The sequence below is a fragment of the Urocitellus parryii genome, chromosome 1 (genome assembly GCF_045843805.1).
Source record: "Urocitellus parryii isolate mUroPar1 chromosome 1, mUroPar1.hap1, whole genome shotgun sequence".
Classification (NCBI taxonomy): Eukaryota; Metazoa; Chordata; class Mammalia; order Rodentia; family Sciuridae; genus Urocitellus; species Urocitellus parryii.
The window spans coordinates 223,264,389-223,280,404 of NC_135531.1; the positions used below are offsets into that span (position 1 = coordinate 223,264,389).

The 16,016-nt window shown below is 33.8% G+C and overlaps 1 protein-coding gene across 6 annotated transcripts in view; it reads left to right on the forward strand.

Annotated features, from left to right (window-relative positions):
* Positions 1-16,016, forward strand: part of Ubr3 (ubiquitin protein ligase E3 component n-recognin 3) — a 222,444-nt gene that overhangs the window by 168,145 nt on the left and 38,283 nt on the right. For all 6 annotated transcript variants that reach the window (XM_077802756.1, XM_077802758.1, XM_077802761.1 and 3 more), the window contains 2 exons: positions 54-159; positions 8,949-9,052. In XM_077802756.1, coding sequence (XP_077658882.1) covers positions 54-159; positions 8,949-9,052 — 210 coding nt within the window. The remainder of the gene's footprint in view (positions 1-53; positions 160-8,948; positions 9,053-16,016) is intronic.

Sequence of the window (16,016 nt, forward strand, 5' to 3'; positions counted from 1 at the left end):
GTTCAGGAAGAATTATGTGAACTTTCTATTTACACTTTCTTTACTTTTTTCAGATCAGCTGTTCCATGTATTAGCCTTGCACATGCGACTTTATAGCATTGACTCTGAGTATAATCCCTGGAAAAAGCTTACTCAGTTAGTAGAAGACATGAATTCACAGTAAGTATTATTGAAGGATTAAAATCAGTTGAAACTCTTTTTGAAAAAGTAGTTGTTAAATATAACAATGGGATTGAAATACAGGAATTTTTCTCACATTTTCTTTATGAAACATATACAATGCAAATTGAAAACCATACAATTATACTCTACATAAAAATTTCATAAAAATTCCTGTCAAGTGAGAAAATCTTTTTAAAGAATCTTATTGGTTTTCGAAACATTCAAATGGAACCCCATAACAGCTAGTTGTTCTATTTATGTCAGCATTGATTAGTGGGCTAATAGCCTTACGCTAATTCCTCCCTTGTAACATTCCCTATTGGTCTTTCACCTAAGGGTTTTAGCAATCCTTGATGATTTGTGGCTTCATTAGGTGCCACAAAATAGTAATTAAAAAAAAATCCTAAACAAAACAAAAAAAAATTCTTCCTTCTGATTTATTAGCTAGATTGTTTCTATAAAGAATTTTTATCATTTGTTGATATATAGTTTGGCACGATGAAGGCTTGATTCTTTCCTATTTTATAAATTTTCAAAGTAACAAGTTGATGCCTTAGTGACTTCTAATGAAGTTCAATAAATTGTAGTTATTTATGACCTCATGGATTTTTATATAGTTAATACGTTTCTTGCCATTTCAGTCCTTCTTTTCAATGCAAATCATTCTCTTTTAGTGTAGTGAGAATCCTTCCAGGTTGGCTGTTGCATTTTTGACATGAGCCAAGTAGTGATGATATCCTTGCTCTCTGGTACAGCAAGTGTTCATTTTGAACATATTCCACTTGGTAACTAGAGTCAGCTGTTTTTCCATATAGTTCCCTATAATGGCAAATGATATTTAGAGACTATAGTCTGGGTTCTAGGGGGGCATATATAACTACTATGTTATCATTATTTGTAGACCATTTCAGTGATAGAGTTAAGATACATTATTTTTAAAAGGAAAAAAAAAGATCTTGAGTTCTTACTGGTATTTGTAATTCAAATATAAGATTGTAAGGTTTTAGTTTTATTTATTTATTTTTTTGCATATTTTTCGAAACACACGACTAAATCAGTCAGGGTCACTCCAGGTGAACTGGGCTGGCACAAAATAATCACAGAGAGACAGAGAAATACTTTTCTTTGGGTTCTGTGACAGCTCCTCTGACTCAGCTCCCACAAAAGAGGCAAGGCAGGCAAGAAAAAGTGAAAGCATGCCTTGAACCTGGGTTTTATTGGGGGAGGCTCTTCCATGGAATATTCTATCCCAAAAGGGGCAAAGGTATAGGATTACAAAGGAACAAGTGAGTGTAACTCAATCCCAGCGTGTAACACATACTACTGGAACCACGCCTTGTTATCCTAGCTGGGGTAAAGCATGCAATAATTGTTCAGCACCCTGGTGCATCAGAACTTAAAGGCATCGTCTGCATCCAGGGCAGCTCCTGACACATCTTTTTTCTTTTATTCTGAAAATCTTTGTTAACATTATTATTTATTAACATAATTATTTATTTGTATAAGTAATTTTTTATAATATCAGTATTACTATTAGAAGTTCTCTTTATTCATAACATATAATGTGTATCACTAGGAAAATATGGTCAAAATACTATGTTTTCATTTAACTTGAAGTTACTTTTCTTGAGTGGTTATGCCTTCAACTTGATTCATTGTCAGGCTCATTTATTTCAGTTCTTTTTCCTCAATATTTTATAATTTTTTTCACTTTTATTTGTTTATTTTTATTATATAAGATAATTTTTTCCAAAGTTATAACTAGATTTTAAAGTAAATTAAAGACCTCTATCTTCCATTTCTGTCTACTTGCATTTCTTTTTTGTGAAGTCTCTAATTATTTTGCCCATTTCTAAAAGTTGGGTTGTTGGCCTTTTCACTTATAAGGTATCCTTATGTATTATGGATATTAACTCTTTGTGTTATAAGTTCCAAATATACTTTACCATATTGTCAGATATCTTTTTATTTTATGTTTTTTTGGTCAAAGATTTTAAAATTATAGTCATTTATTAATTTTTTCATTTATTCTGGATTTTGAGTCATAAACATATCTTCCCCCTACTCCTTAAGTATAAAGCAGTTCATCCATGGCTTCGTGTAGTACTTCTGTGGTTTAAATTTTTACATTTAGTTTTCTAGGCTGTTTGGAATTTATCATGACATAAGGTGTAAGTATTGGACCCAATTTCATTTTTCCATATAGCTATCAAATGGCCTACTGCTTTGCCTTCATATAACAATAACATTAAAACAGATCTTAAAATAAAACAGAAGAGAAGAAGAGTGACAATATAAACATTAGTTTACAAATTAATGCTGTCAATGGAAGGAGTAAGGTAGAAAACTTAACCAATGAAACTTTATCCTAAATTATGTAGTATAATCAAACACGATTATACAGAATTTTTAATTTTTCTTTGTTCAGAGGTTATGTGTTCTGTGTATTTTTGAAAAAGAAAACAGTTTAAATCCCACAAATTGACATTTTGTGTCAATCACTAGTGGACTAAGATTTTTTCCTCAGTAATCTCTGAAATTTGTTTTAAGTTTTATACTTAATACAGCACACAAACTAAATTGTTTTTGTATGTAAGACTGATTTTGCCTGAAATGCTGTCATGAGTACTTGGGGCATTTATCTTCTACATGGTATTCTTAGAGGTAATAACATATAAACTTATTTTATAAACTCTTGAACTATGTATTTGACATGTAAAAAATGTACAGTATTAATGCCAACCGTCCCTTAAAAGTTAGCCTATAAGTATTGTTGTATAATTTTCTTTGGTTAGAAACATTTTGGTCTAAGTAATGTCAGAATTTTCTTCAGTGCCATTCAGCAAAACCATCTGTCTTTTAGCCTATGCAACTACCAAAAATTTGTATGCTGCAGAGTACCTTATAGTTTTCATTTTTAAAATTTCTTCACTGTTCTTGTGGAACCTGACCTAGAGGAAAGCTCCAAGGAAATTTACTTGAGAAAAGCCAACATTTTCAGGTGAAATAGTAGAATCTACTAAAGATAACCAATAGTGTCTACTATCCCAACCCTCCAAAGTTGAGATTGTTGTTTGTGCTTATTTGTGGGATATTTGAATAAAATTGGACACCAAATTTTTCAGTTCCATGTCCCTCATGAAAAACAAGCAGTTACTTACATTGACTTGCAGACTAAGTAGAAACCGCCCTGCATGTTTTTGTTTTTGTAAAGATTTTTCCATCCAAGTACGTGCAATCCAATTTCCTGTCTATCACACTATTGTATAAAGAGCAGCAAAACTGGAGGGAAGAAGTGACTGCTATACATACTGAATCACTCTGCATAGTTTTATTTGAGACAATTGATGTATGAATCTTGACTTTTTAATATTTGGAAACATCAAATAAAATGAAAATGATAAAAAAAAGAAAAGGGGGAAGGTGTTTTTTGTTTACTGGCATAGAAAGATCACCACTAAAATATAATAATAAAAGATAAATAAATCCAGGATAAGAAAATGTGTAGTTATGCCAGTGTTTGTATAATAAAGTTGGGGGTGGGTGAGGATAAGAAAATAATTTGGTGCTTGTTTGTTAAAAAAATAAACCAATCCACAAGCATACATATCTGGATATTAGATTTACACCATAGATGATACTAAGGAGCATTACTTTTATTAAAAAATATACTGAGTTAAATGGAACTTCATATGGGAAAGAATTAATATTTACCCCTATCTGTCACAGAATCCAAAGAAAAAGGTATTTCTTTGTCTCTGTGTGATTATTTCATGCCAGCCCAGTTCACCTGGAGTGACCCTGACTGGTTTAGTCGTGTGTTTAGAAAAAGATGCAAATAACCAATAAATAAATAAGTAAATAAAACTAAAACTTATTCAAATTTTGCTAATTGTTTCAGTAAAATATATAGCAAAAGAAAATTCAAGATCATGCTTACATTTGTTGTCATGTATCTTTAATTTTTTTTAATATGAAATTGGTCCTGAGTTTTTCTTTGTATTTCGTAACATTGACATTTTTAAGACAAGTTTAGGCAAGTTAGTTTGGTAGAAAGTCTTTTAATTTGCTTCTAGCTTACTGATGAGATTCCAGTTATACAATTGAGCAGAAATACTACATACTTACTTTGTGGTCTTTTTTTTTTTTTTTTTAATGGTACTGGGGATTGAACCCAGGGCCTTGAGCATGCTAGGCAAGGGCTCTACCACTGAGCTACATCTCCAGCTACACTCTCAGCCCTTGTGTGTCATAAGAGGAGGCACATGCTGTTGATTTGTTTCTTACGATAACAATTCTGATTATGTAGCTAAGGAGGTATCTGCCAAGTGTCTCCCCTATAGAGTTATTATTTTACCTTTTATAATTAGTAAGTATTGTATGGGAAGACACTTTGAGACTATGTATATATCCTACTATACCTCATAACAAAGACAAAACTTTGGGCATGTGTTTTGTGCTTATAGACAAAATTAGCAAGCCATGAGTATTTTGCATGTTGTGATAAGGAAAATTGCTTTCCTTGATGTTAGCTAATAATTTTCTAGCTAGATTTGAAAACTCAAGGGTGAAAATAGTGTAGAAATAAAAGATTAGAATTCCTGAATCTAAAAGATGTTCACCAAAGAAAAAGTTTCTAAGCTTAGTGTTGGAAAATTAAAAGTTTATAGTACAGGGCTGGGGATGTGGCTCAAGCAGTAGTGCGCTCGCCTGGCATGCGTGTGGCCTGGGTTCGATCCTCAGCACCACATACAAACAAAGATGTTGTGTCCGCTGAAATCTAAAAAATAAATATTAAAATTCTCTCTCTCTTCCTCTCTCTCTCTCACTCTCTCTTAAAAAAAAGTTTATAGTACAGACATAGGTTCTTTGCTTTTCCTAATACTTAATGCCACATTATATGGAGATTTTCTATCCATCCATGCATCCATCCATCCATCTGGAACATGAGACTGAGAAAAGTTAATCACATGTACTTTTGGGGAACATAGCTGTTAAGGAATAGAGCTGTGATCTGAATCTAAATCTTCCTGATTTCAGAGACTAAGCTTTAACTATTATTCTGTGCTTCCTTTCCTAGTAGGAGGTCTGAAGAATTTCTTGAAAATCTGGTTGTTTTCCCCACCTCATAGCCACATACACATATTCTCTTTTTTTATGATTCATTAGTTCATTACACTATAATACTCTAGTAAATTGTAATATGTCATGTGTTTAATGTCTATATATTTTTCAATTGAAATCTTTTTCTATTTTCTCACTTTAACATTTTTCCAGCACAAAATTCTAATATTGCAAGTTTTACTATATATACTTTTTTAATAAATTTTTTTTGTTGTAGATGAATACAATACCTTTACTTATTTGTTTTTTATGTGGTGCTGAGGATCGAACCCAGTGCCTTACACGTGCTAGGCAAGCACTGTACCACTGAGCTACCACCCCAGCCATACGCACACACACACACACACACATACACACAGACTTTTATTCATTGTCCTAATGAAAATTATTTTCTTTACTTTTAATTTCATTGTGTTGATGATAACTGAGTTATTTTTAAGTGGGAAATTATTTCTCTTAACTATATTACTCCCAATTTTCTTGTTATCTGTAAAGAGTAACACATAATTTTTATGATCTGGATTCAAAAGACTAAAAAGTTTTGAGAGAAACAATCAAAAAGAAACACAGATTTTTATTAAAAGGTAGTTTTTAGGTGAAATTTAAAAAGGAAGGTGTAGATATTTCTCACATGCTCGTTGCCCTCATGCATGCACTGCCTCTCTATTACTTACCACCAGAGTAGTACATTTGTTAAAACTGATGAACCTGCATTGATACATCATAACCACCACATTAGGTAATATAATTCACATTAGGTCTCACACTTAGATGTCTAATTTTAGTTTCTTTTGCCACCCTTTAATTTGTTCGTCCATCCATCATTTCATTAATTTTTCATTTGTTTATTTAGTCTGCTAAATAAACAAATTTTTGAATTTGTTTATTAACTCTTTGAATTCTGACATTGGGATATCATTGTAAAGGTGATATAGTTCTTGTGGAAGCTTTTCCCACATACTAACAATATAGAGGAAGAATTAGAAGAGTATAAATTTGGAGGAGATTGAATAATTGGAAGGCAGTGGCCATAGGGTGTCAAAGAGGGAGTGGAGATAAAGTCTTTAGGACTTAATGCCAATTAATTTTTTTGCTTAGTATTGGAAATTACACACAGGGGAGCGAAGACAGGTTTGGAATATCCCCAAATTTGTAGCTTATTTATTCATTATACTTTTATTATGTGAATATTATATTTCAGGCATTGTGCTGAGTGCTGAAGGATGAAAGAAATATAACATTTCAACTGTAAAATTATTAGAAGGGAGAACAGATTAATTGTGACTATTTGGGAGTGTATGTATGAAGTACGAGGAAAGATTGTGAATTCACTTTCAGACATGTTGAGATTGAACTGCCTGTTGGATATACATACAAGTGGAAATAATGAATATTCAGATACAGATTTAAGGAGAATCATGGATAGACATACAGACTCGGATGTCGTCAATGTATAGCTGATGACTGAGATCATGGGTTAGGCTATTAGGTCTTTCAAGAAGAGCCTTTGGTGTGAAAAGAAGGGAGAATTAGAACCATGGGGAAGGCTCTAGGTTGGTTAGAGAAAGAAGAGGAACCTGTGAAGACTGGTGTGGAGAAATTTGACATGTAAAAGAGAACCTACAGCAGTATGTAACAAAAGCCAAGAGTATTCATTTGTATCTAAAGTCAAGTCATAGATCAATAAATAAAGATTTAAAATATTGACTAAATTTTATAACTAGGAGATCATTTTTGATCATATGGAAAACTAGTTCTATGGGCTACTAAAATTGTAGAAATGGGTACCCCTCCAATATTGTCCTTCTATCTTCTTTCAATTTTGAAGAACTTTGGTCTTGAAGATTGAGAGGCTAGAGAGGCTTGAGAGACAGGATAATAGTAGGTTTTGTTGTCTTGAAGAAGGAGACAATTATAGCATATTAAGAGACATTTATAAGTTGGGTGCATTGTTACATGCCTATAATTCCAGTGTCTTGGGAGACTGAGTCAAGAGGATCACAAATTTGGGGTTAGCCTCAGCAACTCAAAATAAAAAACAAAAAGGGCTAGGAATATAGCTCAGTGGTAAAGCTTCCCTGGATGTAATTGCCAATACTAAACAAAAAATAATAAAGAGATTTGTAGACAATGAAGAAATTCAAAGAGCTGTTTTCCTCTGGCAGTTTAAAGCCTCACAGCAGCAGGAACTGATTAATCTACCAATGTATACGTACCTGGTTCATAATAAGTAATCAGTAAATATTTATTGAATGAAGAAGCTTAATTTTTGCTTATTCCATGTCTAGTCAGAAGTGTAGTTTGAGAACTTAGCCAATTCTCTAGGTTCCTATTTACATTTTTTTCTCTGACATTAAAAATTAAACCTATAATAAAAAAATTTAACCTTCTAGGGCTGCAGGTGTAGATCAGTGTTAGAATGCTTGCCTCATAGATGTGAAGCCCTGGGTTCAATCTTCTGTGTCACAAAAACTGAAACTAAATAATTAAAATAAAAAGGTAACATTCTAAAGGTATTTTAAAAGTTCTTTTGGAATAAGCTCTACTTTATAATAGATTCTATGTTTTTCATAGTACTACACATTTGTAAGTTTTACTACACTGACTTTTATAGAATATTTTAAGTTTTACTTTGGTTATTATCTTTTCTGAAACTTTGCAAATGTTAAAAATTCTATTTAAATTTTATGGTAGTCATAATGTTGAAACAGCTTTTTACTAAGAGATATTAACCAAGCTTTTTCAATATGACTTAACTTGTGAATTGTCCCTGTCTTGTTCTAGAATGAGAGCATTTATTCTTTTAGTGCTTTGTGATAATCATTTACATGTCCCTCTCATTTCTCAGCCATGGCTATTAATTCAGAAGATACATGAGGAGGGATGATGAGGATGAGGAAAATACAAACAGACACACATAGAGAGTAAAAGGTGGGGCCAACCCCTGATGGGGGAAGACTGACACCAGAGCTAGCTCAGCACATTTATTATATAGGTTTTATCATCAAAAGGTTAATTGTGGGGAAAGTTTCAGCAAAGCAGGCAATCTAAGGGATATAGGACTGGCAAGACATTGGGGTCATCTTGTTTTGCTCAAAATTCACTGTCCCTGTGAATTGGTGTCTGAACTCAAGACCCAAACTGATAACTGCTGTGTGCCTTTGCACGTAGCACCCCCACATTACCCTCCTCATCACTATAGCAACTGGGCCATAATGACCTGCATTTTTGTACAGGCAGCTCCCAGCGCAAATATTGCTATGAGAGAGTCAGAGGCCATAATTTGTTTCAAATCACTGCTTCCACGGTGATTGTCCTATGAGCTACCCCATTTGTCCTAAAACAATTCTCTGTTCTAATTCTCTTATATTTCATTTAATGCTTCACTTAATTTCTATAATTTTAAGAGGTTAGAAAGACTCATAATTAAGTTAATGTATCCCAGTTGTTTACTTTGGTAAGATTTAGTAAAGTATCTATACAATTTTTTCAAATTAGGAAAAGGAAATTATGGGTCTAAAAAAATTTTAGGCAAAAGATTCTTTTGAGATTTCTCACTTGTTTATAAAGATTTTATTTCTATTTCATAGACATATAGAATATACAATGAATTAGAAAAGATGTACAATACTATTTAAAGTGATTATTCATTTTTCTTTTAGGTTGGGAAATGAAGAACAACAGCCTGAGGTTCCAATTCTTTATCATGATGTAACATCCCTTTTGCTTATCCAAATCTTAATGATGCCACAACCTTTACACAAAGGTATGTCTTTATAATTCAAATTCTTTTATTATGTACTATATATTGTATTATGACTATTCTGGAGATTGATGGATCAATTAGAGCATTCAATCTGCTGGAAATTTTTGTGATAAAACATTTTTTATTAGTAGTAAATGATTATCATATGTAAGAAGATGACAGTGAAATAAAGGTAGTTATTTCATTGGAGTTTGTTTGCAGTATTGTAGTCAATAAGAGGTAAAGAATGGGAAAAGTATTCAGAAAACATTTTTTAAAAAATGGAATTGACAGTACAAAACCAAATTTGAAAAAAAGAGCAATCTGCCACTTTTAATGCCTCCACCTTATCTATGTAAATCCATAGTTCATATATAGTAATTATAAAGCTATAAAAAATGTGATGTCCTGTCATTTTAAGCTAGTGCTAATGTAATAACATTATTATATTAATTGCATTAATATTATATTAGCAACATTTTAATTATTGCTTAATAGTCTTCATAGTTTTCACTTGAAGACATTTAAAATATTCTCTCAGATAATTAATATTCTTCTGTGTTGGAGTAGTAATTGTCTTTTGTTCTGCTATTATAAGTTATAGTAGAAGGAACATCTGTGGGTGTATAAAGGCATTCTTCCTGGAGAAGACATTCTTTGTACATCAATTTGATCATTCGATAAAAATCACTTACCTAAGGACATCAAGTGATCTTATTTTAAATATAGACAAATTATGATATTTCATGTAAATTATAATATTCTGTTAAGAGAAAATGTCCTCAAAAAGTGTCTTAGTCAACTTTTTGTTGCTGTGACCAAAATACCTGACATAAAAAACTTAAAGGGGGCCCAGGACCACCCCTGCCGCCATGTGGGAGCCCAGGCCCAGGCCCAGGTCTGGCCCAGGTCTGTCCCCACTGACCTATGTTGGATACAGGCCCAGGCATAGGCCCGCTTCTGCCTACCTGTTCAGGAGCCCAGACCCAGGGTAGGTCTGGGTCCTCACCACTGATTGGCAGGCCTATGCCAGAGACTAGGCCTAACCCACCTCCATCTTGGAACATTGCAGCCATTGCCATAACTCTTCCCATGCAGTTTCGTCAACCTTGTGACAACAGACAGGTCCTGGAGGCAGCTGCATCTCCAAACAGGCGGCCCAAAGCCGTTGTTAGGCCCACCCTTTCAGCCCCATTGCTGAAAGTGGTTGCATTCATCTTGGGGCACCCCCACTGCTATCTCAAGTTACCTCTGCAATTGCTGCCACCACCTTTAGTTACAGTAGCATCCATTGCAGGACACTGGCAGGGTCTGGAAGCCCAACACCAAGGTAAGGTACAGATAATCTGCACGGATACTACAAGATTATATTGTAGAAACTGTAATACCTCAGATCTGCACTGCAAGAAAGGAAGACACATAGACAACATGAAAATAATCAGGGAATTTTGTGCCCCAAACAAACCAGGATCCTACAATAATAGAATCCATTACAGCACAGTTGATGAAATGGCAGAGAAGGAGTTCAGAATATACATAATTAAAATGACCTGTGAATTAAAGAATGACCTAAATGAGCAAATACAGGCAAAAATTGATCACTTCAACAAAGAGATAAGGGAGCAAATACAGGTAGCAAAAGGTTACTTCAAAAAAGAGAGATTTTGGAAAAAAAAATTGGAAATCCTCACGATGAAGGAAATAATAAACCAAATAAAAAACTCAATAGAAAGCATCACCAAAAGAGTGGATCACTTGGAAGACAGAACGTCAGATAATAAAGACAGAGTATACAATCTGGAAAATAAAGTTGACTACTCAGTAAAGATGGTAAGAAACCATGAACAGAACATCCAAGAATTATGGGATAGCATCAAAAGACCAAATCTAAGAGTTATTGGGATAGAGGAAGGCACAGAGATTCAAACCAAAGGAATGCACAATCTCTTCATTGAGTTAATATAAGAAAATTTCCCAAATATGAAGAATGAATTGGAAAATCAAATACAAGAGGCATACAGGACACCGGATGTACAAAATTACAACAGATCTACACCAAGGCACATTATATTGGAAATGCCTAGCATACAGAATAGGGATAGAATCTTAAATGCCACAAGAGGAATCAAATCACATATAGGGGGAGACCAATGTGCGTATCAGCAAATTTTTCAACCCAGACCCTCAAGCCAGGAGGAGATCCTGGAACAACATATACCAAGCTCTGAAAGAAAATGGATGCCAACCAAGAATCTTATATCTAGCAAAATTAAGCTTCAGATTTGATGACAAAATAAAAACTTTTCATGATAAACAAAAATGAAAAGAATTTTCAGCAAAGAAAGCCTGCATAATAGAACATTCTTGGCAAAATATTCCACGAGGAGGAAATGAAAAGCAACAGTGAAAATCTATAAAGCTAAGAACTACACTAAAGGAAAGGCAAATCAAAGAGAAACCAAGTCAATTTAAGAACCAAAAATAACCAAAATGACTGGGAATATAAGACATATTTCAGTTATAACCCTGAATGTGAATGGCCTAAACTCATCAATTAAAGACAGATTGGATTTTTAAAAAGACCCAACAATATGCTGCCTTCAAGAGACTGACCTCCCAGGAAAAGACATTCACAGACTGAAGACGAAAGGATGGGAGAAAATGTATCACTCACATGGACCATGTAAATAAGCAGGGGTTTCCATCCTCATATCAAATAAAGTGGATTTCAAACCAAAGTTAGTGAAAAGGGATAAAGAAGGACATTTCATACTACTCAAGGGAATCATACATCAATAAGACATAACAATTGTAAATATGTATACCCCCCAAAATGGGGTATCTATGTATATCAAACAAACCCTCTCAACTTTAAGAATCAAATAGACTACAATACAATAATGTTGACTTTAACATACTTCTCCCACCACTGGATAGATCTTTCAAAAAAAAAAAATAAAGAAACTATAGAACTCAGTAGTACAGCCAATAATTTGGACTTAACAGACATAAATACTTTATCAACAAGTGAATACACTTTTTTCACGGCAGCACATGGATCCTTCTCCAAAATAGATCATTTGATATGATTGCCACAAAGCAAGTCTTAGCAAATACAAAAAAGTAGAGATACTATCCTGCATTCTGTCTGACCATATGGAATGAAATTAGAAATCAATGATAAAATTAAAAAGAGAAGCTACTCCAACACCTGGAGACTAAACAATATGCTATTGAATGACATGTGGATAACAGAAGACATCAGGGAGGAGATAAAAAAATTCTTAGAGGCAAATGAGAACTTCAATACAACTTACCAAAAATCTCTGGGACATCATGAAAGCAGTGCTTAGAGAAAAGTTCATTGCATGGAGTTCATTCATTAAAAGAAGAAAAAGTCAACAAGTAAACGACCAGACATTACAGCTCAAAGCCCTAGAAAAAGAAAAATAAACTAACACCAAAAGTAGTAGAAGACAAGAAATAATTAAAATCAGGGCAGAAATCAATGAAATTGAAACAAAAGAAACAATTCAAAAAATTGACAAAACAAAAAGCTGGTTCTTTGAAAATAAATAAAATTGACAAGCCATTAGACACCCCAACAAGAAGGAGGGAGAAAACTCAAATTACCAAAATTTGTGATGAGAAAGGAAATATGACATACACTATTGAAATACAGAAGATAATTAGAATCTGTTTTTGAAAATTTATATTTCAATAAAATAGAAAACCTAGAAGATACCGACAAATTTCTAGAGGCATATGATTGACCCAAACTGAATCAAGAAGACACATACAATTTAAACAGATCAATTTCAAGCAATGAAATAGAAGACCCCATCAAAAGCCTACCAACTAAGGAAAGCCTGGAACCAGACAGATTCACAGCTGAGTTGTACAAGACCTACAAGGAAGAATTAATATTAATACTCCTCAAATTATTCTATGAAATAGGAAAGGAAGGAACCCTTGCAAACTCATTCTACAAAGCTGGTATCATCCTGATACCAAAACCTGGAAGAGACACATCAAGGAAAGAAAATTTCAGACCAATATCCATGATGAACATTGATGCAAAAATTCTCAATAAAACTCCGGCAAATTGCATACAAAACATAAGGAAAAAAAAATAGTGCTCCATGATCAAGTGGGGTTTATGCTGGGGATCAAGGTTGGTTCAACATATGGACATCAATAAACATAATTCATCCCATCTCAGTAGACTTAGAGATAAGAATCATGTGCTGATATCAGTTGATAACAGAAAAAATGTTTGACAAAATACAGCACCCTTTCATGTTCAAAACACTAGAAAAACTAGGTACAGTAGGAACATACCTCAACATTGTAAAAGCTATCTGTGCTAAACCCAAGGCCAACATCATTCTAAATCGAGAAAAATTAGAAGCATTCCCACTAGAAACTGGAACAAGACAGGGATGCCCTCTTTCACTACTTCTGTTCAACATAGTTCTTAAAACTCTAGCCAGAGCAATTAGACAGAAGAAATTAAAGGGATACAAATAGGTAAAGAAGAATTCAAACTATCATTACTTACTGATGACATGATTCTATACTTAGAGGATTCAAAAACTCCATCAGAAAGCTTCTAGAATTAATTAATGAATTCAGCAAAGTAAAATCAGGACATAAAATCAATACCCACAAATCAAAGGCATTTCTGTACATTAGTGATGATTTTATATATCACTATATATAAAAATAAAGAGAAATTGGGAAAACAAAACAACCCCATTCACAATAGCTTCAAAAAAATCAACCAAACAAAAAAACAAACAAAAAAAAAACAACTTGGGAATCAACTTAAACAAAAGAGGCAAAAGACCTCTACAGTGAAAACTAAAGAACACTAAAGAAAGAAATTCAAGAAGACTTTAGAAGATGGAAAGATCTCCCATGCTTTTGAATGGGCAAAATTAATATTGTCAAAATGGCCATACTACCCAAAGCACTATACAATTCAATGCAATTCCAATTCAAATCTCAATGTCATTCCTTATAGAAACAGGAAAAACAATCATGAAATTCATTTGGAAAAATAAAGTAACCCAGAATAGCCAAGGCAACAATAACCTTAAACCTTAAATAACCTTAAACTATACTACAAAGCTATAGTAACAAAAATGGCATGGTATTGGCACCAAAATGGACATGTGGACCAGTGGTACAGAATAGAAGACGCAGAGACAAACCCATATGAGTACCATTATCTCATACTAGACAAAGGCGCAAAAAATATACATTGGAAAAAAGATGCCTCTTCAACAAATGGTGCTGGGAGGACTGGAAATTCATATGCATCAGAATGAAACTAAACCCCTATCTCTCACCATGTACAAAATTCAACTCAAATTGGATCAAGGACCTAGGAATTAGTCCAGTGACCCTGCACCTAATAGAGGAAAAAGTAGGCCCAAATCTTTCTCACATTGGCATAGGCCCCGACTTCCTTAACAAGACTCTGAAAGAAATAAAATCAAGTATTAATAAATGGGGGTGGGCTCAAACTAAAAAGCTGCTTCTTAGCAAAAGAAACAATCAATGAGGTGAAGAGAGAGCCTACGTTTTAGAAGCAAATTTTTGCTACATGCATGTCAGATAGGGCACTAATCTCCAGAATATATAAAGAACTCCAAAAACTAAACACCAAAATAACAACCCAATCAATAAATGGGCTTAGGAACTGAACAGATGCTTCTCAGAAGAAGATATATGTTCGATCAACAAATATATGAAAAAATGTTCAGTGTCTTTAGTAATTAGAGAAATTTGCATCAAAACTGCTCTATGATTTCATCTCACTCCAGCCAGAATGGCAATTATCAAGAATACAAACAATAATGTGTTTATGAGGATGTGGGGAAAAAGGCACACTCATACATTATTGGTGGGACTGCAAATTAGTGTAACTAATCTGGAAAGCAGTATGGAGATTCCTTAGAAAATTGGAATGGAACCACCATTTGACCCAGCTATCCCACTCCTCAGTCTATACCCAAAGGACTTAAAATCAGCAATTATAGTAACGCAGCCACATCAATGTTTATAGCAGCTCAATTCACAATAGCTAAACTGTAGAAGCAACCTAGATGCCCTTCAATAGTTGAATGGATAAAGAAACTGTGTTATATACACACAATGGAATATTATTCAGCATTAAAAGAAAATTATGGCATTTGCAGGTAAATGGATGAAGTTGGAGAATATTATGCTAAGCAAAGTAAACCAATCCCCCCAAAACAAAGGCTAAATGTTCTCTCTGATAAGTGGATGCTGAATGGCAGGCAGGGCATGGGAAAAAGGGAGGAACATTGATTGGGGAAAGGGGAGGAAAGGGAGGGAAAGGGGTATGGGGGCAGGAAAGATAGTGGAATGAGATGGGCATCATTATCCTAGGTGCATGTATGACTGCACATATGGTGTGATGCTATATCATGTACAACAGAGAAATGTAAAGTTGTGCTGCAATTGTATACAATGAATCAAAATGCATTCTGCTGTCATATATACCCAATTAAAATAAATTAATTAATAAAAAATATTTTAAAAACCAAAATTAGTATCATTATAAATACTATTATTATTTTTGGGATCTTTCATGAAAAGATAACTAAGCAGAAGCTATGTCTTTTTCTCCTAGTTTTTAATACTTAAAGACCATAGTGTAGTCACAGACTTCCCAGAAACAAGAGGAGGTCATTCAGATGACCAGCTCTTTATAAGGTGAAAATTTACATTTTAGAGGTGTATGTGGAATCTGGGTATGATGGCACATGCCTGTGATTCCCAGCTACCCGGAAGTCTGAGGCTTAAAGATTGTGAATTGGAGACCAGAGTGGGCAACAAAGCAAGCCCCTGTCTCAAAAAAGGCAATATGTGGGCTAAAAATAGAAGTGGACCAATTCTGTCTTTGAAGTCATCTTTCAGGGAAGTTATATGTTTGGAAGTTATATGCTTGGAG